Genomic DNA, 23453 nt, shown 5'->3' on the forward strand with positions numbered 1-23453 from the left:
ATTATTATCAAAATTTGAGGTGTTGTTGTCAAAGCACTACAGACCAATTGTATTGAAACTAATATCAATCATTCCTTCACTCACATCTGAACGTCAAATAGGACATTCCATAACATTAAAAAATAAATTGTGATAGCACATTGTATAAAGGCAAATATTTTTATAAACATACACAAAAAGCTCTATTCTACTGAAAAATAAATAACACATAGAACATCAACACCCCACAGAAGAGTAAGCATCTCTTTTTATTAGTAATCAATGCAATTATTCTGATTACACAACTACCTTGTATGTCTAGACACAGCTTGTAGCACCCAAGCAAACCATGCAATGTAGAAGACTTTTCCACTTTTGGGCCTCACCTAGGTTTAGCAAACAGCATCTCAAAATGCTCTTGAGGGTCTTAGAGTGTCTCTTCATGGACACAGCCAACGAAAGGGGTTTTATTTTTGCAAGCTGGTAAAGGAGCTCATTGATCTCTGAAAATAATGACCAGTGAGCAGAGTGTTTTTGCATGGTCAATTTTTTAAAAATGTAAGTGCTGGCATATCTGAACCAGAGTTAGTGAGCCATGAGATGGATTTGGAAGATTTGCTCCACATCTATTTCACAACTATGGTTAGTCTCTTCAGCAGTGTCTTGAAATAAAAGGCTTGATACTGAAAGGCAGCATGCAATTATGCAGAAAGAGAGAGGTAGATATGTGAAATGAGCAGCTAAAATAATTTACAATCAAGCAGGCACAGCATTGCAACTTGTACGTAATTCATGCTTAAGCATAGTAGTGCAATCAATAGAGAGCAAATTCACAAATACACAATGCTGCAATTGCTTAGCAAGTGGACAGTAACTCGGAAACCTACTTTCCCCTGAAGGTGAAGATTATTGCGAATTATTTCTCTAACTTCATCTTCCGTATCTTTCTGTTTTAAGAAGGAAAATTAATTAAATTTCAGCAAACTACCTTCAAAAGACCCACAAGATCATGTAACTCTAATAATGCATGAGGTAAATAGTAACACAGATTCTTTGGTGAGCAGCACGTTGTTGTAATTTCCAGCAATGTCTTAAAATTCATTTCCCAAAATACTTGTATAAGTATTTAGATTATTGAGATTTACACAGGTCCAATAATTTCTGAAGCACAGTACATTAACACATCAATTGTTCGTGTGGCAGTATCCTTCAGGTGTTTCTGCAATTCTACTAATAACAGGAGTGAGTAGTGCAATCTTTCCCCTGTGTTGTTATTTATCATGTTTCACACAATAAAACTACTAAAGAGTTAGACAACCAAGCTTAGAAATTACTCTGAATACATTCTTGCTTAAGATTTATATGGACTGATGTGACCATTTTGTATCTGAGAAGTACACAGGAATGAGGCAGAATAACAGCAAAACTGGAATCTTATTAAGATTCATCAGAAATAATGCTGTTAAATACCTGTTCAAAGATAGAATCAGGTACCTAAGCCTCTTAAACAACATTGAGTATCCAATTTCAACTGCTTGCGGAATTATTTCCATTCAAGAAAAAGGAATTTAAGACAAAAAGGAAAATACAATTTAAATATCAGACTTGGAAAGCTGTGACAGAATTATCAAGGAAGAAGCAAAACATAATCTGTCAATTAGAAGTTTAACACTTCCCAGAAATTGAGGGTTAATTGACATAAAGTGAGATCACTGAGCAAATGATGCTGCATTGGGTGATAACAGCAACCTGTAGGATGTCCAGACAAAGATATATGACATGAAAAAAATGAACAAGCTGAGAATTCAAAGTTTCAGTCTATAGCAGAAGATTATCTAAATTTGGAGGACCATAGAATATTGAAGATTGAAAGAAACCTGCCACATTTGATGGGAATAGGAGGCTTCACAGATTGTTATTTCGCTTCCATACTCTCCAACTTGTGATATCTGGCCATCAATGATGATGAGTGGCTAATTACTGCATGGCAAATGCAGAGGCAAAAATATCCTAGGCTTTCATACCAAAGCCTTTGCCCCATGACATCAGACTAATTGTCCAAATACACTTCTAATAGGAAACCACAAATCAAATGCAGACTAGGCTTTACAGCTCGTTATCAGTTCAGGATAAATAAGTTGCGAGACGAATGAAAGACAGTTGGCTCTCAATTTGCTGGCTAGCCAGACCATTATCTCATCCTACATATTAATAACAGTCATAGCAAAAAGCAAGCAGGCACAGCAAAACAAAATACAACAGAACATTGCCAGCTGACAGTGCAGGTAGATTGAGGTGTACTGCATTAGAATCCCAAGGAACTCATGTGTAACCAGCCCACACAGCTAATCAACTGCAGAGTCACTGAAGAGCAGAAATAGGCAATTAACACAGACTTGTATTCATAGACAGGACACAAGCATAGCACCCAACATAAAGGAAGCGAGTGATATTAAAAATTCTCCTACACAACATTATCGTATATCAGCTTCATTTAGTTGGTAGCATTTCTCTCTGACTCAGAAGGTGTAGCACGGTGCCATACTAAGGGCGTGCTGCATTGCTACTGTGAATTAAATATCCCAATATCTGCAAAAGGGCAAGAAATTCTCTTGACATTCTACAGAATATCCTTCACAAAACCAAATCTGTAAAAGCAGATGAATTGGTTATTTTGGTCATTGCTCATGAGATCTTTAAATGCAGAGCATGATTGTTGAATTTATTGTCTTAAGTTACTTGACTTTAATGCCATTCATTGTATGTGATGGATCTGGAGACAATGATAAGGCATGATAACAATGCAAGCCTTTCTATACAAACCTCCTGAGGCACTTTTCAGCTGTGAGACTCATAGAGATCTACTTCCATTTGTTCATGGAGTATCTGTGGAGATGTGTGTATGAGTTCAATGGACGCCTATTACCCTGACCATCCTATGCTGTTCCTCTTTAATTACTTGGTGCACTCACTCAGTTTGTAACTGCACTGCTCCTTATTCTGTTCATTCAAACAAATGTAAGTTATTAGGCAATCCCTCAATAAGCGTAAATGCTTTAACTGGCACAGAGACACATCCCTGTGATGCTACAGTGCTTTTCAGAAATGTTACAGTCCAATGACTGCAAACTGGCAGGTACAAGAATAAGAACTGGGCAAAACTTCCCTTAAATGGAAATGATCAGCCTTACAGCAGCTGAAACATTATAATGTACAGACCGGGCGATATTGTTGCCTGCAATATGGTGAGAAGAATTTGGAGCAGAGCAACAAATAAAGTAAGAATTAATGGTCAGAAACAAAATTACTGGGCTTTTAACACACAATTAGTGTCCATGTTAACATAAGGCACAGAGTAATTTCTAGGCTTTAGACCTTCCTATTGATATTCTTGTCAATATACTGAAATCAGTCGACATTAAGGAGATTTAAAGAAAAACTCAAAAAGCAAAATCTTAATTTTAGTCTGCATACCATACTAAATCTATTTTTAGCTAACGAGATTAATTCCTGGTCACCAGGTGCACAAATATTTAACCCAATAGGCAGCAGTCTCTTCAACGCTGCAACAATGAGTGAAGTTTGAAGAGAATAGCGATCTCCTTTCCTCTTTGATTTCTTCCTCTCTTGATCAGACACACCTCCCTGTGGACAGCAAAAGATGAAAAAATAGTTGTTATTGTTAACATAACATACAGAGAAAATGGGTGTTGTCATTATATTTTTCCAAAAGATCAGGGCCAAAGCAATTGAAAGTTGTGCCACTATTTATGGATCAAAAGTAAGGAGGTTCACAAAAGGACCAAAGCGGGAGGACCAGGAGTTATCAGAATGGAGGACCATGGAGAAATTTGAAGAAAAAACTTCTCAGATTCCCAACGCATTGTTAGTTAATACCAAATAATGGGCACTTTCTTACAGGATGGCCAGTTTTTCTAAAGACTGAAGTTTGAACACCCGAACTTGATTTTACATGGAATGTTTAGAGATAGTAGATTTCCAATCTGTTTTGTTGCATTGGATTTGAGCCCAGAACAATGTACTCAATGGTTACAATAAGCAACTGATTCACCAAGATGAAAATGAAGTACGATAATGAAGAGGACAATCTTAATATCTATTGATCATCTCAAAGCTTCTTTATTAGCCACTGTGAAGTCATTAAAACTGCTCAGCTGAATTAATCTCTAATTGATACATGAACAATTAATACTTTAAAAAAGTATTTATTACTGTAACTTTAAATTCAAGGCAACTTCAGCTGCAAATAGCAGAAGTTCCATATAAAAGTGTAACAGAAGCACAAACGAAATGGCAAATTTGGAACCTTTGACATCTTGGACTTTGTATCAGTAATGAGGAAAGACATGTTGTTGATTTCATTCTGAATCACGAAGTTCTGTTCTTCTCTTTTAAAATTCTGAAAAATAAGTATTGACAGTAAGCGAGACTGATTAAGTATTATAAGCGCACAAATTATTGTTTTATGGAAGATCCTAAAAGATTGATCTCATAATTGCATATTGAGCTCACGTGAGATTTTGCCCAGTAGATAAATACTTCGGCTACCATGCGGAAAAGCTCCTCTGCTTCAGGATTTGGTTCTTTGAGCCATTTTGCGCTGAAAAAGAAACAAAAAGACATTTTGTAGGTATGTTTTAAAGCTACAGTTGATTTCAACTCTTCTGTATAGAAACATAGGACATAGGTGCAGGAATAGGCCATTCAGCCTGTCGAGCTTGCACCATCATTCAATATGATCGCAGCTGATCACGCAATTTCAGTATCTCATTCCTGCTTTTTCTCCACACCCCTTGATCCCTTTAGCTGCAACCGCCATGTCCAGCTCTCTCTTGAATATATCTAGCGAACTGGCTCCAACAGCTTCCTGAGTGAAGAAATTCTTCCTCATCTCAGTCCTAAATGGCTTATACCTTTACTCTTAGACTGTGACCCCTAATTCTGGACTTCCCCAACATCGGGAACATTCTTCCCACATCTAGCCTGTCCAGTCTCATCAAGATGTTGTATGTTTCCGTGAGATTTCCACTCATTCTTCTAAATTCCAGTGAGTACAAGTCCACTCGATCTTCATACGTCAGTCCTGCCATCCCAGGGATCAAGGTCCCTCCTCAAACTAGGAGACCAAAACTGCAGACAATACTCAAGGCATGGCCTCATTAATACCCTGTATAACTGCAGCAAAACATCCCCGCTCCTGTACTTAAATCCTTTCACTATGAAGACCATTATGCAACTAGCTTTCCTAAGTTTGTTGGGATAGTTCATTTGAAAAACTCCATATTATGCATTAATTAATGTTCATTTGTGGAAAGTCAAGAACTCTGGATCTGCTGGATTGTTGCTGCCTGCTGAGTGACCAGTCAAAAAATTAGCAGCTTTGGTAGCTTGTTGCAGTAAAAGGGATATAACTTAATATTAATGAGCACTGCCATTCACCAGGAATGACCAGTCAATAAATTAGCACTATTGTGTTCAAATTTAAGACTAGTCATTTCATTAACTGATAATTGGTTAAAACACCACATCGAAAATACCGTCATAGAGTTATAGAGATCTACAGCACAGAAAAAGGCTCTGAAAAAACCATTTTCCAGCACTTGGTCCATAGCCTTATATGCCTTGGCATTGCAAATGCACATCTAAATACTTCTTAAATGATACGAGGATTTCTCTCTCCACCATTCTTACAGGCAATGAGTTCCAACTTCTCACTACCCCCTGGGTGATTTGAAACAAAAAACTTAGATCTCCATTAAAGCTCCTGCCCCTTTCCTTTGGCGGTATTCAATATATGCCAGAAATTCCTCAAGGCAACTCCTGCTCCACTGCTATAACATTACCTGAGGTACAGCAAGATAGGTAAAAGGCACTTTCATTGCATGTCTAACAATGTTATTGTTGCACAGGATTGTAAGGGTCTAAAAGGATTAATGCTGATGAGTTCACTAAGCACCACACAATATGATGATGTCAGATGGAGTTGGAAAAGGGAATAACAATTTTCTTAGAGGAAGACCAATCAATGGGATCTCCCTCATAGTCTTAGTTACAATGTCTATCATACCAATGTAACTTATATGTATTTACTGCCATCAAATCAACTACATATTGTTTAAGACCAGGGTCTTTCCTTGAAAGACTGCTGAGTGCTTTCCCTTTATCAAAAGGGAAATTTATCAAAAGGTTAAGCAAGCCCTGCAGATCCCGTCCAGGAAAGCAGATGATGGCAGGAAACTTAGCTTGATCTTACACCATTATGAGCTGTGGTGAGAATCAACACACTTCAGAGCAGTGAAAAACTAAGTGGTTTTCCATTACCACACTAGACCAAAAAAGACATTGTACACCACTACCAGAAAGGTAGATGGTGGCAGAACATCTACCAGGCTGACTTTACATCAAGAGCACAGCTACAATGAGGATGGAGGGTAATCGGGGCGAGCAATAAATCTTGGCCTTGCCAACCATGTTCACAGCTCATGAGCAAAGAGAAAAAAACATTTACAACATTCCCAGGGGAAACTGTATTTGTGGTAAGCAGTACCAAGACAGCAGACATATGTCCTGTAAGTAGCACAGAATTAAAATGAGTTTAACAGTTCATGCTTTGACTACACACAAAAATATGGAAGCTGTCATATTCTACAGGATGACAGGCTGCTCTTTCAATACAGAAAAGGAGACAACCGGGAGTGAATCTAACCTGAGCATCACCTGACCTCAGGGGTGGGGCAAGGTTGAGAAGTTGGGTCCTTCATAAAGACAGTACAGGAATTGAACCTGTGCTGTTGGCATCGTAACAATATATTGAATATATTATTCTTAATAGTTCATTTCTTCCTAGCATCTGGCCTAAGATAGTTACAGTAGTAAAGAGTACAGCATTAGTAAACTGCGCCATATCCCTCAATTCCGCAGTATCAGATTCAATGCAGGAGGTTTTCATATATGATATGCTAATGACTTCATTTTTTAAAATTGTATGGGGTGATAGCCAGGAGTACATTCTTCTGACCTAACTGCGTGACATCACACTTTCCTACATTAACCTCTATCTGTCAAGTTTTTGCACATTCACTCAAAATTACAGTGAAATAAAATGCTAAAAGTATATTACCGGTTATAATCCACAAATCTGATCAGTAGTGGGTAGAAAGCATAAAGATCTCGGGTGAGCACAGTAAATTCATCCAGAATTAGCAGCTCAGCCTCAGACATGTCTCCTCTGCCCTCTGATTTAAGGTGTTCCTCTTCCATCACCACGGTGGCCACTTTCTTTTTCAGCTTCTCCATCAGAGGCAGGAAGTGTGTTTTAAGGAGCTGTGGTTTCACTTTGCTGATAATTGGCTGTGAGAACACTGGTAGAAGTAAAATATCAGGTTTCAGCATTTCATAGAATCAGAGAATGCCTACAGTGTGGAAGCAGGCCATTCAGCCCATACCAACCCTTTGAAGAGCATCTGACTCAGACTCCCCTCCTCTAAAATCCTATATTTCCCATGGTTAATCCACCCAACACATCGCTGGATGTTATCGGCAATTTAGCATGGCCAATCCCCCAAACCTACACATCTTTGGACTGTGGGAGGAAGCCCACACAGACACAGGGAGAGTCACAGAGACAGTAACCTGAGGCTGGAATTGCACCTGGATCCCTATCACTGTGAGGCAGCAATGCTAACCACTGAGCTACCGTGCCACCCCTGAACCCTGTCACTTGACAGGATTGGTGGAAGAAGGCACACTTTTCAAAAGGAAACTGGATAAACGCTGGAAGAGAAAACATTTGCACAGCTTAAGTGCAGGGTAGTGGGAGAAATCAGGTAACTCTACCAAAGAGTTGGCACAGACAAAATGAGCTGAATGGCTTCCTTCTCCATTATCCTGTAACCATCCAGAGAACAAATACATGTAAACTGTAATTGAAATCAGACTTTCTTTTTAATATCTTGCATGCTAGTAGTAAAACTGTTGATTATAACGCAACACTTAATTATTTCACTTTACAATTCTATACAACTTTACAATACCATCATGTAGCAAAATGGACAGGCTGGCTACAAATAACAAGTGAAATGGGAGCTGATGGAAAACCTTCCTTTCTCCATGGAATAGTGGTGTGTCGAATGAAGGCTCTTTTGAAGTCATACTTTTTGCATTCTTGGCTTACTTCACAAACTCTTAATAGTTTCATCAATCAAAAGGAATATTTTCCTTACAGAAAACCTGGCAATTCTTGTAACTAATGTCTTCAAGTAAACAGTAGGAATGGTAAATTCTGAACAGCAGATAATCACAATTAATTAGATGTCACAGTCCAAGTATCAATTTTATTTCTGACTAGTGGAGTAAAAAAAATTGCATTATTATAAGTGAAGGTTCTTTGAACAACTTCAAGTTTTTATCATGCAGAAAAAATCCACTCTAAGAAACTAAGGAACAAATGCTCTTTAAATGAGACATCTTTTTATTTAAATGGTTGAATCTTGAAATGTGTGGCCCCAAATGTCCCATGTACCACTGGGATGTGCTGATTAGAAAATTATGGGCCTACTCTCCAGGATTTTCCTTCTATTTATTAAGTGTCCCCAAAAAATATCTTGAGAACTGCTTTGACAATATCCTGATTTGCATAATCAGTCTGATAATATTTCAGCTTCATGAAACATACTGGTCATAAACAGCAGTACCTGCTAATCTTTTCATCCAGGCTCCTTCATCGATGCCCAAGTTGTTAGATATTATCTTCAGAATGTTGCCCAGAAGGGTGTTCATGTGTTCGGAGGTGAGAGCAGTGCAACACTGCTCTGCCTTCTCAGGGTTATTCTCTGGCCCATGTTCCCACCAATGGGACATGTAGCTGCACAACATGGGTAAAATGACTTCCATCACATGGGGCATCTGAGTGTAGCGTATCCCAGATTCTGTCAGCTCCATGATCTCATCCAGTAGTCTTTCCAGAGAAGGAATATTGGGGCACATATCTTCCACTTTGGCCGGTAACTTCAAAGCTAAGGCAAAAGAGCAACTTTAAGAGGATGAAGATCATTGGCAGTCCCCAAAGAATAATATTTTGTATTTTAAATTAACTACTCCAAGGGCAAATGTTTGAATAAGAACCCCTGATGTATCATTTGAAGGTTTTGTTTTTGGTTTATGGTGTATTTTTTTCATTTTCTTATTAAGACACTATCCATATATTCCAAAAGTGATCAACAACTTTTTGACCCACTCTACATAATTTCATATCTAACAATCTAATCATCACCCCTTGATATTCAACAGCACTAACATCACTGAATCCCACATTATCAAAATCCTGGAGTTACCAGTGTCCAAAGTAGGGGGGTGGGTTCAGTTGCATGGAAAATTATGGAAAAAGTTAAAAGGGAGGAGAGCTCAGGAGAGGTTATTGACCTTTCCAGAACAAGTAATAGGACAGAGAGTATGGAAAGGGTCAGGAATCTAACATCAGGTACAGCAGATAAGGGGACAAGTATAAAAAGAGAGGGGCGTCAACACAGGACTGAGAGTGTTGTGCTTAAATGTGCGCAGTATACGAAACAAGGTAAGTGAACTTGTAGTGCCAATCAAAATTGCTGGGTATGATGTTGTGGGCATCACAGAGATGTGGCTGCAAGAGGATCGGGGCTGGGAAACTAAATATTCAAGGATAGACATCCTTTTGAAAGGAAAGGCAGATGGTAGAGGGGGCAAGATCGCCTTGTTAGTAACGAATGAAACTAAATTAATAGCAAGAAACAATGTAGGCTCAGAAGGTGTAGAATCTGTGTGGGTAGAGTTGAGGAAATGCAAAAAGGAAAGGCCCTAATGAGAGTTATGTATAGGCCTATTGGCAGTAGTTAGGATGTGGGGCAGAAAATAAATCAGGAGACAGAAAAGGTAAGAAATACACTATTTCAATAATCATCGGGGACTTCAATATGCATGTGGACTGGGAAAATCAGGTTGGTAGCTGATCTCAAAAAAAGGAATTTGTGGAATGTCTATGAGATTTTTTTCGGAGCAACTTCTGTTAGAGCCCATTAGGGAATAAACAATTCTGGATTTGGTAACATGTAGTGAGGCAGACTTGATTAGGGAGCTTAACGTGAAGGAGCCCCTAGGGGACAGTGACTACAATATCACTGAATTCACCCTGCAGAATCAGATGTAACAGTATTACAATTGAGTAAAGGTGACTACAAAGACATGAGGGAGAAGGTGGTTGGAGTGGATTGGAAGGGGATGCTAGAGGGAAAATGGTGGAGCAGCAATAGCAGGAGTTTCTGGGGTAATTCAGAACGCACAGCAGAAATTCATCCCAAGGAAGAAGAAACATACGAAGGGGACAATCAGGCATACATTCCTGACAAGAGAAATCAGGGACAGCAGGGAGGTTAAAGAAAAAGCACGCAATGTGGTGAAGATTAGTGTGAAGCCAGAGGATTGTAAAGCCTTTAAAAGTAAGCAGAGAAAAACTAATAAAAGCACTGTTGGGGGAGAAGATGAAATATGAATGTAAGCTAGCCAGTTGTATAAAAGAAGATAGCAAGAGGTTTTATTTTAGATTTATAAAGCTAAGAATGGTCATTGCACTGCTGGAAAATAAGGCTGGAGAAACGGTAATGGGGATCAAAGAAATGGCGGTGGAACTGAATAGGGACTTTGCATCAGTCTTCCAGTGGAAGACATCAGTAGCACACCAAAACTTCAACAGAGTAAGGGGACAGAGGTGAGTGTAGAGACCATCACTGAAGAGAAGGTTTTGCGAGAGCTGAAAGGTCTGAAGATGGATAAATCACCCAGATTGATGGATTATACTCCAGAGTTCTGAAGGAAATAGCTGAGGAGATTGCAAAGGCATTGCTGGTGATCTTTCAGGAATCACTGGAGTCAGGGAGCGTCCCAGAGGTCTGGAAAATGACTAAAATAATGCCCCCGTTTAAGAAGGGAGGGAGGCAGACCTCAGTCATTGGCAAGATTTTAGAGTCAATTATCAAGGAAAAGACTGCAGAATACTTGGAAGTGCATGATGGAATAGGGCTGAGTCAGCAGACTTTCAACAAAGGAAGATCATGCTGTTAGACTTCTTTGAGGAGGTAACAAGCAAGTTAGATAGACGAGAGTCAGTGGACTTGACCTGCTTGGTTTCCCAGAAGGCTTCTGACAAGGTGCCATACAGGAGGCTGCTGAAAAAGACAAGAGCCCATGGTGTTAGGGATAAGGTATGGCATGGATAGAGGATTAGCTAATTGGCAGAAGGCAGACAGTGGGATCAAAGGGGTCTTTTTCAGGTTGGCGGCTGGTGACGAGTGGAGTTCGGCAGGAGTCAGTGTTGGGACCACAACTGTTCACATTATACATTAACAAACTGGACAAAGGAATTGAGGGCATTGTTGCTAAGTCTGCAGATAACACCAAGATAGGTGGAGGGACAGGAAGCATTGAGGAAGTGGGGAGGCTGCTGAAGGGATAGGAGATGACTAGAACTGGTGAATAGATTGTATTCCATCTGCCATTTTGTTGCTCAATGTGGGAAAGTGTGAGGCTTGCACTTTGGTAGGAAGACTAGAGGCACAGACTATTTTCTACATAAGGAAAGGTTTTTGAATCTGAAGCACAAAGGAACTTACGAGACCTAGTTCAGAATTCTCTTAAAGTTAACATGCAGGTTTAGTTGGCCGTTGGGAAGGTAATGCAAAGTTAGCATTCATTTTGACAGTGCTGGACTTCAAAAGAAGGGCTGTACTGCTGAGGCTGTACAAGGCTATGGTCAGACTGCATTTGGAATATTGTGAGCTGTTTTGGGTCCTGTATCTAAGGAAGGATGTGCTGGCATTGGAGAGAATCCAGATCAAGTTTACAAGAATGATCCTACAGATGAAGGGTTTGTCATATAAGGAACGGTTGAGGACTGTGGGTCTGTACTCGATAAAGTTTAGAAGTATGAGAGGGGATCGCATTAAAACTTACACAGACACAGCCTCAGAGTGAAGGCATGACCGTTTAGAACTGAGATGAAGAGGAAGTTCTTGTGCCAAATCTTGTGGTGAATCTGTGGAACTCACTGCCACAGAAGGCTGTGGAGGACAAGTCACTGAGTGTATTTAAGACAGATATACACAGGTTCTTGATCAGTAAGGGGATAAAAGGTTGGAGGGAGAAAGCAGGAAAATGGGGTTGAGAAACATATCAGCCATGATTGGATGGTGGATCAGGCTTGATGAGCCAAATGGTCTAATTCTGCTTCTATATCTTATGGTCTTACTGGAATGAACCAGACTAACCATATAAATGCAGTGCCTGCAAAAGTAGGTCAGAGAATAAGAGTCCTGTAGCACACCTCCTGACTCCCCAAAGCCTGTCCACCATCTACAAGACACAGGTTAGGAGTATGGTGGAATACTCTCCATTTGTCTGAATGAGTGCAGATCCAACAACATGCAAGAGAAGCTCAACAATATCCAGGACAAGGCAGCTCACTTGATAGGCACCACAGCCATAAACATTCATTCCCTTCATTACTGAAGCTCAGTAGCAGCTGTGTGTACCATTTACAAGATGCGCTGCAGAAATTCACCAGAACACCGGAGACAGAACTTCCAAACTCGTGACCACTAACATCGAGAATGTCAAGGGCAGCAGATACAGTGGAAACAACACCACCACCTACAGGTTCCTCACCAGATCAGTCGCAATCCTAACCTGTCGCTGGGTCAAAATACCGGAACCCCATCCCTGAAGCATTTTGGGTGTACCTACATCAACTGCACTGCAGCAACTCATGCAAGCAATTCACTATCAAATTCTCAAGCATAATTAGAAATGGACAATAAACTTGTCCAGTCACTGAAGACAGTCCTCTGAATGAATTTTAAAAATTCTATCCTAAAGCTCCAGTTTTAACTCATGATGAGAACAGGACAGGTGAGGGCTGACAATGTTAGCTCAGTTGGCTAGACAACTGGTTTGCAGTACACAATAATGTCAACAGCATGGGCTCAATTCCTGCAATCAGCTGAGGCTATCATCAAAAACTCCTTCTCAACCTTTCCCTTTACCCAAAGATGGTGATCCTCAGATTAAACCACAGGTTATCAGGGACCCTCAGGTTATCTCTCTCTAATAAAAGAGAGCAGCACTATGATCTGTTAAGACTAGGGCATCTTTTACCTTTTCAGTCCACACCCGTGTGCTATCATCACATGGCGCAATATGGTGGAACTTTGAAGCATAACATCAATACATTTGTTGGTCTTTAAAGTATGCATTACATCAAATGAATAAATGGTCAAAACATTCATTGCACAGGAGGTTAATGTACCTGCTCGATCTTTCGGTGTCTTCGTGTTGTAGCTCGAGAATGGATTGTGTTTATTCGAGTCAGTTTCTAGGAATGCAACTGGAAAGGCTCCAGCCAATGCTGCCAGACATTCCCCTAATGCTGGTCGCTGCCTGTAATGAAAAATTACACAAACCGAAATAAAATTAACAAAGGAGCCTAAAGAAACAGCACCCTTGGCCTGCAGCTTGGATATTGATTGGATTAGGCCCCAAACTCTGTAATTTTCAAGTCTTTTCACCTGTTTGTCTCTCTCTGCTCCTTCAAGATGTTCTGTGAATATTATCTTATCTACAAAGTTTTTGGTCACCTATCCTACTTTCTTTGATTTGGTGAATTTGTTCTGTCAACTCTCCTGTGAAGAGTCTTGGAGCATTCTAATACAATAAATGCAATTAGTAGTCATTGAAAGCATTACCTTCTCACAGTCACGTGAACTAAATCAAATTAAGGAGGCAATTACAAAAGGGAAACGGTTACATTCAGACTGCATCCTATCACATTTTGAGAAACAAGTAATTAACTTTTTTTTAAAGAATTTGATGACTGCCATGTGAACAAAGTGGGTTTTATTAAGGACTGATAATTCAGGTGAAACAATTGATATGTTGAAATAGCAAAGGCCAGAGAAGTTGAAATATCTCTTAAAAAAAACATGCAATTTGTTTTACAGCAGGATCTCTGGACTGTTCACTTGGAAGTTCAGATTAACTTTTGGAAATTTTATATTTTAAAAGCGATGATTCCCTGGGCATCTCAAAAGACATTTATTGTGAACCAATTGACTGCTGTTGTGCCTGCAACAGTGGGTCAGTTGGCTCAGTTGGTAGGACAGCGGGTCTGTGATGCACAACGACACCAAAGGTGTGGGTTCAATTCTCACAACAGCTGAGGTTATGATGAAGGACTCTCCTTCTCAACCTCTTACTCACGTGAGGCATAATTTAGTGATTGGGACCAGGTAGACCTCATTAATTTCAAGGCTCTTGATTGGGGTTGTCTACCTGGGCCAATTAGGAAAGCCTTGGCTGACCAATATAACAAGGAGATGGCTCTGAGCTGGCTGGCCACACCCAGTGTACTGTGCACTCAGAAATAAAGGGTGACGGGACCTGGTCTCTGTGCAGTTACTTCACACAATACCCCTGAGGTTAAGTGGTTGTCTAATGAAAGTGAAGACTATAGTGATTTTACCTTTACACTACAGCAGAAATTAATTTTCTCTAAACTACTATGGGACTTCCTGAGATCATGAAAGCTGCCATATGTCTTGCCTCCAAGTCACAAAGTTCTGAGTTCAATTTCCACCTCATGTCTTCAGTACGAAAATCAAAGCTGAGATGCCAATATGGTACCGAGGAAGTGGCTACACTGATCAACATGATCTTCCAGGCACCATCTGTCAGCTGAAGTGGATGCAAAAAATTGAACGACACTATTTTGAAGGAAAACAGAACAGTTGTCCCTGGTATCCAGGCCAATTTTTATCCCTTAATCAATATCATAAAATAAGTGATTACCAGATCATTATCATTTGTTGATTATGGTAGCTTGCAATGCACAAATTGACTCTGCAGTTCCTACATTACGATTTGATTTAATTTAATATATTGTCACGTGCATTTATTACAAATACAGTGAAAAGTGTTGTTTACAACATTACAGCAGTGACTACACTGTAAAGTGTTTGAGATGTCCAGTGGTCCTGAAAAGCATTATGTAAATGGAAAAAAAAATATGTTTTTGTTTTACAGAACATAACTCTGTTTTGTTGACATCATTTACATAGGCTGCATTGGCGGACAACAGCGCATGCTCGCTATGTGTCACTTAAATCCAGGAATTTAAATGGATTTGGAGAGACGCAGCCCATGAGACAGCCAAGGACCTGGGAGGGGTATGGGGAAGACAGGGAAAGAGGAGGATGGGGGGGATAGAGGAAGAATGGGAATAGGGGTTGGGACAGAGGGAGAGATGAAGAGAGGAAGTGAGGGAAGAGAGGAAGAAGTGGCCTCCCAGCTCCCATGTCCTCACTCCCCCTACCCACTTCCTCACACCCTGCGTCCCCACCTTTGCCCCATCCTCACGCCCCCTGCATTCTCACCCCACAGAAACCTTTCTTCTCCATGCAGTGCAGACTTTATATTTGACATCAGAAGTCAATTTTATAAGGTGACATACTGCGTCTGAAATTATGCACAGGCATGTTTTTAGATTCATGTGCATGCACAGTTCCAGGTGTCAGAGGGCACTTCCTTTCCATATTTAATATGGCTATAAGATGCAGGTGCAGAAGTAGGCTATTCCAACAGTTGAGTGCTTCACCATTCAAAGAGACCATGACTCATCTAACACCCGTCAATTCCATTTTCCAGCCTTTTCCCCATAATCATTGACTCTCTTATTGATAACTTGCTTCCTCCTTTGGTGCCATCACAAACTTGTTTAGAGTACATTTACTTCGGCCATCTAAGTCATTAATATATATTGTAAATAATTGTGGGTGCTGCACTGATCCATGTGACACTGCATTAGTTATTACTGCCATCCTAAAAACTCTCCCTGCCCATCCCAGCTTCTATTAGTTAGCCATTCTTTAGTCCATGCTAATATATGACGCCCAGCACCATGGGCCCTTATCTTATGAAGTAGTCTTATGTGTAGTAGATTATTGAATGCCTTTTGGGAATCCAAACATATTACATCTACTGGTTCTCTTTTATCTATTCTGCTTGTTAACCCCTTAAAGGATTCTAATAAATGTGCTGGGCATGATTTCCCTTTCATAAAGCCACGCTGACTCTGCCCTGGTTATATTGTTTCTAAAATGTTCTGATATTACATCCTTTATAATAGACTCTAAAAGTTTCCCAATGACAGAGGTTAAGAAAGCAGCCATATACTGACCTTTTTTAGGTTTCCCTCCCTTTTTGAATGAAGGTATTACATTGGCAGTTTTGAAATCTCTGGGACTTTTCCAGAATATAAAGATTCATGGAAGATTACTAAAACTTCAAAGGGCAGCACAGTGGCTCAGTAAGGGTGGCATGGTGGCTCAGTGGTTAGCACTGTTGCCTCAAAGTACCAGGGACTCCAGTTTGTTTTCTGCCTTGGGCGACTGTCTAAGTAGAGTTTGCACATTCTCCCCTTGCCTTGCGTGGGTTTCCTCTGGGTGCTCTGGTTTCCTCCCACAGTCCAAAACATGTGCAGGTTAGGTGGATTGGCCATGCTAAATGACCCATTGTGTCTCGGGTGGGAAATGCAGAGATAGGGTAGGGGGTGGGTCTGGGTGGAATGCTCTTGCAGAGGGTTGGTGTGGACTTGAGGGGCCAAATGGCCTGCTTCCACACCGTAGGGATTCTATGAACTGCATTCACTATATCTCTAACTACTCTCTTTCATATCCTAAGATGCATCTGATCAGGTCCAGGGGGCCTATCGGCCTTTAGCCCCAACAGATTCCTTAATAGATTTTTTTTCTCCTGATAGTTAATGTATTTATTTACACACCTGATTTAGCCCTTAATAATTTAGTATTATTTGAATGCTACTAAGCATCCTCTACCGTGAAGAATGATTGCAAGTATTTGTTCAGCTCCTCCTTCATTTCCTAGTTTCCCATTATTATTTCCCCAGCCTCGTTTTCAAAGGGGCCGATGAACACTTTGCCCTTCCTTTTCCAAATGATATATTTAAAGAGGCTCTTGCTGTACATTTTGGTATTACTTGCTAGTTTACCCATAGGTTATTTTCTCCCTTATTTCTGTCATCTTTGGTTGGGTTTTAAAACTTTACCAATCTTCTGGCATACCACTAATCTTTGTCACATTGTATTTTGTTTTTACAATTTGATACTATTTAAGGTAGTGAAGTATTCTTTTGTGACATTCCTTACTACTGTGCCATTTAAGTTGCCAAAACTGTACAACAGAAGCATGGGACAAAATAAGCCAGACAGCTGCTGTTGGCTGACTTATGTGAGCTAACCAGATGATGGCTACATCCCCAAAGACCCACTCTGTGATGAGCTTGCTATCAGCATAAAGCCAACAAGTTGCCAACGTCTGTGAAATTAGGATGTCCACAAGTGACAAGACACCAAATTGCTAAGATTAGAATCAATGCATGGGACGTGCTACTGACCAGAATGCTAGAGACAAACAGTCAGATAGGGCATAGAGAAAGCAGAGGTCAAGACAAATTATCCTACAGCAGGAAATAGCATCCACCAGAAGGAAAACAAAATTCAGTCAACCCAGGCCAAAACCATTCGTCTGTATATAATGGACTGTCACTCACAAATCAATCTCTATCGCCACAACAAACCATCTTCCATACAGAAATGAGATGCATCCTGGATGCAATTCATTATCTCCCAAGATGGATGGATGCTAACCAATCCAATTTCAATTAATGGCATTGATGAACAGGAAAAGCTCATTAATTAAAACTACATAAAGCTGTAATTTGGAGTATTGCAGGTTATACCTTCGGGGAAGAAACATTGAGAATGTTACTGATTGTGCACAAGTTATCATGATATATGATATCACAATGAAAGTCATTCTTAGAAGCTTTGAAGCAAGCTTTCTACTTTAAAATATTTTCACTAGTTATTTCCTTACCTTTCTACATATATGCTTTTCCCTGTACCCAATGCATATAAGCTGCTTAATATTCTGTAACCAGAAACTTGTACGTCATCCACTGAAAAAGAAGAGTGCCACCAGCACAACATTAATTCTCAGTTTCATACTATTAGAAATTAGAAAATATCTTCCTTCCATGCACACTCAAGAAATCACAATTTGTCACTGATGTCCTTGATGTTGGGAGTGCTTTGTGCTGTTAACACAACGATGCTGTTTAACTGAGTCCAGACCTTGGTCATAGCTTGTATTGAAAATACTTCCATTGTATTACATTTCGCTAGTAAATGAGTTAAAACTGTAGCAATCCACACTAGAAAACAGAATCTGAATATACCTATCCAACAAAATCTGCTTTGCTGGCATCACCAAATTTACACAGTAGAAATCAATTATGAGAAAGCATGATTTTTACATTAGCACCTCATTTCTTTGAGCCTTGAGCTTTGTCTCAAAAGTAATATGTTCTAGAAAATGATCTTTATATTGAACACACGATTTAAAGTGACCAGTAACAACTGACTGCAATGAAACAATGTTGAAGAATTGTTTAATATTATGTTTAATTTTACATACTGTTGACAATTTGTCATGTTCTCTCTAAGATCAACACTGCACTAGCCAATGCCTTTATGAAGTCACTTGGTACTAAAGAACTTGAATATTGTTGAAAGTGTTACCAAAGTCTTTTTTTTTTATTTTGCAGTGATCAGGACAGAAGCAGGAATACCAAATTTCAAATGATCCTAACAATTTATAATACAAGAGAGAAGGCTGAGTGAGTCGACTCTGATTGGATAAGGCAGCAAGAAAGGAAATATAGGCTTCCTGGGTAATTCAGAAAGGTACAAGCTTTGAACATATTCCTTTTGTCTGCAGAGGACAAGCCCCTTTGTATGAAGCTATGTCACTTCTCGAAAGGATACATGAACCGTGTTATGAGCTTAGGAGGTTCAGTAAGTTCTACCTATTGTTGAAATCAAATCCAACAACAGACATTTTGTTTCCAGTTCTGCAAATGTCCTTTAGGGAAGGAAACTGCCATCCTTACCTGGTCTGGCCTACATGTGACTCCAGACCCACAGCAATGTGGTTGACTCTTAACTGCCCTCTGGGTAATTAGGATGAGCAATAAATGCTGCCTAGCCAGCGACACCCTCATCCCATGAATGAATAAAACAAATGCAGAAGCTGGTTGAATGTGATATGTAGGAACACTTTGTTTGATTTGATTTGATTAATAAATCATTGAGCTTACATAGCTGGCATTGCACTGGTAGTGAAATCCACACGAGTTTACCCAATTGTCTGATAGGCATTCTTTTGGGACTTATAGCAGCATATTATTATTGGAAAATACCACTGGCATAGCCACTGCATAATAGTAGCGTGAAGTGACTTGTTTAGGTGCTTAAACGTTTTTTTAGATACTTTGTCTTTCCAGGATTACTTGAATCAGGCTGGGAACTTCTCAATTTTGAAAGTGGCTCTTTATGGACCATTTGCAATTTTGCACCATATACAGCCAGCAATAATCCTAACAGGATAACCAGTGCCTTGTAGGGCTTTGGCTAGTTGCCTCTCTTATAATAATCCCTTTACAGTGCAAACCAAGCAGTTGTCAGATTTATAATTCACTCCATTCTTTCTTTTTGTTGGGAGGGGGGATTGGGGGGTTGGGGGACAGCATCCCAAGTACTGTTGTTTTTGTCACATCAGGCATTTGGTTGCTCACTGTCATTTATATGGTTGGATTAATTACTTGCTGTCATTCCAAGAAAAATAAGTGACTGTGTTTATTGAACTGGATAGCAGAGCGTGGACAGATTAATCTCGGAAACAGAAGAGTTCATTCAAAGGGCAAGACTGTTTGTCCACTACCATTCTGTAGATAGGGGAGATAGCCAGGTCAATCTGAATGATGAGACGTGAACTTACATATCGAATTGAGCTGTTGCAGCTAGTTAGATCAATCGACAAGAAAATGTGAAGTTGGAGTCCATGCTAGCAACTGATCAATCTCTAACACTGAGTTATTGCCTTGTGTGTTTTGCAGATTTTAAATATCCCTGCATAGACAGCGATACACAACATTTATTAGTGATATGCTGAAGGAAACAAGAAATGCTCATATCCTCTTGTTAAACATTTTCAGTTAAGCACGTGTTCTCATGTAGTCTGAATATAAAGTCCTCAGCTAACAAGAATCCTATATTTTAAAACCTTACAATTAAAGTGTGATTTAAAGGAGTATTCTCTTCAGGACTATAGCCATAGAATGGTTACAGCACAGAAGGAGGCCATTCAGTCTGTCATGTCTGTACTGGTTCTCTGAAAGCGTAATTCATCCAGCGCCACTATCATTTTTCCTATAGCCCTGCAATTTTTTGCTTTTTCATATAGTGATCTTAGACCTTCTTGAATAATTTAATTCACCCCTGCCTCCACCACATTCTCAGGCAGTGCATTCTAGATCCCAACCACTAATTGTGTAAAGAAGTTTTTCCTCAAGTCACCATTGCTTCTATTGTTGATCAACTTAAATGTTTGCTCACTGGTTCTTGTTACAGCCATCAATATGAACAGCTTTCCTCATCCTCCCCGTCCAGATCCCTCATGATAATGAATACCCCAATCAAGTCTCTTCTTAACTTCCAAGGAAACAACTTCAATTTCTCCAATCTGCATGTAACCAAAGTTTTGGTTCACTGGAACCATTCGTGTGAATTTTATCCGAACCATTTTGCTGCCTTCACATCCTTCCTAAGCTGTAGTTTCCAGAGCTAGACAAACTACTCCAGTTGAGGATGAGCCGGAGTTTTACATAACATCCTTGCTTTGGTGCTGTATGGTCCTATTGATAAAACCATGATGCAATATGTTTTATTAACCATTTTCTCAAACTGTCCTGTCACCTGCAATAGATTATGTACAGATCCCTCACTTCCTGCATGCCCTTTATTGTCTGCCTCGTCCAACCAAAAAAAAATCACTTCATGCCTCTCTACTAAAATTTCATCTGCCATTTTTCCACCCATTTTGCTAACCTGTTGTGTGGCCTTTTCAAGTCCTACATTATCTTCCTTATGGTTCACAATACTTCTTTTGGGGACCAAATCCTCCGGTTTTACATCCTCCCCTCTCAGGATGCTCGGAGTTCAGCAGTATCCTTGACCTTGTCAGCAGACCATCCTGGCTCCCGTCAACCAATCAACTTGTGGCTAAAAGATCAGGAGAAAGTGACCTGCCTACAATTCCAATGGTTGTCCCATGTCAAATGAACATTGGGGCAGCATTAATTACTTTAAGGTAAGGCATCTGCCTCTTTCTAGGTTAGAGAGTTTCCAGCCAAACTCAGCAGTCCCTGCAGCACCATCCAGGAGTGGTGGCTACAGCTCGTGCTATTTCAGCAATCCCATAAGGCTGAGGAATTGAGCTAAGTCCAGGGTTAGGAGAGTCAGCAAAGGAGATGAAGGGGTTATAGTGGACTGAGTTCAAGGAGCTGGGGTGGATTAAAGGTGGGATGATCTGGAAGGGGAAGAGGTTGAGCCTTGACAGGCAAAGGGCACTTGCAAAGGAGAATATCTCCCTCCCCAATTTATCTGACACTAGGTCATCATTAATTGGCCACTTAAGGGCCTCAATGGGCGAAGGAGTCATCCAATGTCTCTCCTATCTTCTGTAAGGTTTTATGCGGGTCATCAATGGGCATAAAATACAACCCCATGCCACAGTGTAACATATTCTGACAGCATCTACACTGAAGGATAGTTGAATTATTGTAAGCTTATTGTTTGATAATGCACAATTAAAATTCCAAAACAAAAAAGCCATGGCTATATCTGTTAGATTAGATCTATCATAGGGTTACTAAAATATAATAAAGAATAGAAGCGTACAGATCAGATCTTCTCCAAACTGGTGCTGTCCAATGTGTTCAAACAATGATGACAAGACTGGTAGCAGTGCCACTGTAGTGTAATTGATGATCTGGGTCACTCCCTTTGGCTGTGTCCTGGTGTGAGTGAATTGACCAAGTTTAAGGTTCTCTATGGTCTTTTCCAAATCTTCTGCCGCATTTTCAAAAAAGGCTCGTAGAGCCAACTTAACAGACTCCAGGCCAGTCTTCATCACCGTTCTGTGGACAACAACATAATCACTTAGAGGGGTTTAACAGGTAGTCAAATCATGCTGAGCTTTAATGAGTGACTATAAAACATCATCTGCCTCTACATTAACAAGAACACTCCATGTAATACCTGTAAGATCGCACATTCATATCTGAGAACTACGAGATGAAGTTGGGGGGTTCCTTCAGTGCTGAAAGACACCCGATCTGTACTTGCCGCCAACACTCTACCCTTATCCTGCCATCACTCAGCTTCAGTCTGGGGCCGCACTATGGTCCTGTACCTCAGTTAATGAAATTCCAGCAACACCAACGGCTCCCACTGGCACTGGTGGGATGAGAAGCTGACTGGCCTGCAGCACTTAACAGGTGGATCTTCCATTACTATGGTCCTCAACTGTGAAGAAGACTTTCCGGTGGCTACTTATATACCTAAGGGGCATTCGATTACATCAGTCCACCCCACAGAACTGACAGGGGGTGGGAGAGGCAATTCCCCACCAGTTTTCCAACTGGCAAGGTCCTTGGAATTGTTGTTGAACAAAGGGACCTTGGAGTGTAGGTTGACAGTGGAGTCGCAGGTAGATAGGACAGTGAGGAAGGCATCTGGTATGCTTGCCTTTATTGGTCAGTGCACTGAGTATAGGAATTGGCAGATCATGTTACAGCCATACAGGACATTGGTTAGGCCACTACTGGTATACTGTGTGCAATTCTGGTATCCCTGCTTTGAAAGGATGCAGTGAAACTTGAAAGGGTTCAGAAAAGATTTACAAGGATGTTGCCAGTGTTGGATGGTTTGAGCAATTTGGGAGAAGCTGAATAGGTTGGGGCGTGACCTTACAGAGGTTTATAAAATCATGAGGGGCATGGATAAGGTTAATAGACAAGGTCTTTCCCCAGAGTGGGGGAGTCCAAAACTAGACGGTATAGGTTTAAGGTGAGAGGGGAAAGATTTAAAAGGGAACTAAGATGTAACTTCCTCACACAGAGGGTGATGTATGTATGGAATAAGCTGCCAGAGGAAGTGGTGGAGGCTGGTACAGTGACACCATTTAAAAGGCATCTGGATGGGCATATGAATAGGAAGGGTTTAGAGGGATATGGGCCAAATGCTGGCAAATGAGGCTGGATTAATTTTGAATATCTGGTTGGCATGGACAAGTTAGACCAAAGAGTCTGTTCCCGTGCTGTACAGCTCTATGACTCTTATGGCAGGAAAGATCTTTCAGCCAACAAAATCACAGCTCATGCCAAGGTGTAGAGCTGGATGAACACAGCAGGCCAAGCAGCATCAGAGGAGCAGGAAAGCTGACGTTTCTGAAGA

At 40.3% G+C, this 23453-nt stretch overlaps 1 protein-coding gene across 1 annotated transcript in view; it reads right to left on the reverse strand.

Moving 5' to 3' along the window:
* ryr2a (ryanodine receptor 2a (cardiac)) overlaps window positions 1–23453 on the reverse strand; it is a 450194-nt gene that overhangs the window by 123868 nt on the left and 302873 nt on the right. The window contains exons 62-70 of the mRNA XM_048601350.1: window positions 21897–22135; window positions 17974–18055; window positions 13331–13461; window positions 8694–9014; window positions 7121–7361; window positions 4513–4600; window positions 4307–4399; window positions 3454–3624; window positions 867–926 (exon numbers count right to left, since the gene is read on the reverse strand). Coding sequence (XP_048457307.1) covers window positions 867–926; window positions 3454–3624; window positions 4307–4399; window positions 4513–4600; window positions 7121–7361; window positions 8694–9014; window positions 13331–13461; window positions 17974–18055; window positions 21897–22135 — 1426 coding nt within the window. The remainder of the gene's footprint in view (window positions 1–866; window positions 927–3453; window positions 3625–4306; window positions 4400–4512; window positions 4601–7120; window positions 7362–8693; window positions 9015–13330; window positions 13462–17973; window positions 18056–21896; window positions 22136–23453) is intronic.

Source organism: Rhincodon typus, chromosome 9 (assembly GCF_021869965.1).
Source record: "Rhincodon typus isolate 14 chromosome 9, sRhiTyp1.1, whole genome shotgun sequence".
In the NCBI taxonomy this organism is placed as follows: domain Eukaryota; kingdom Metazoa; phylum Chordata; class Chondrichthyes; order Orectolobiformes; family Rhincodontidae; genus Rhincodon; species Rhincodon typus.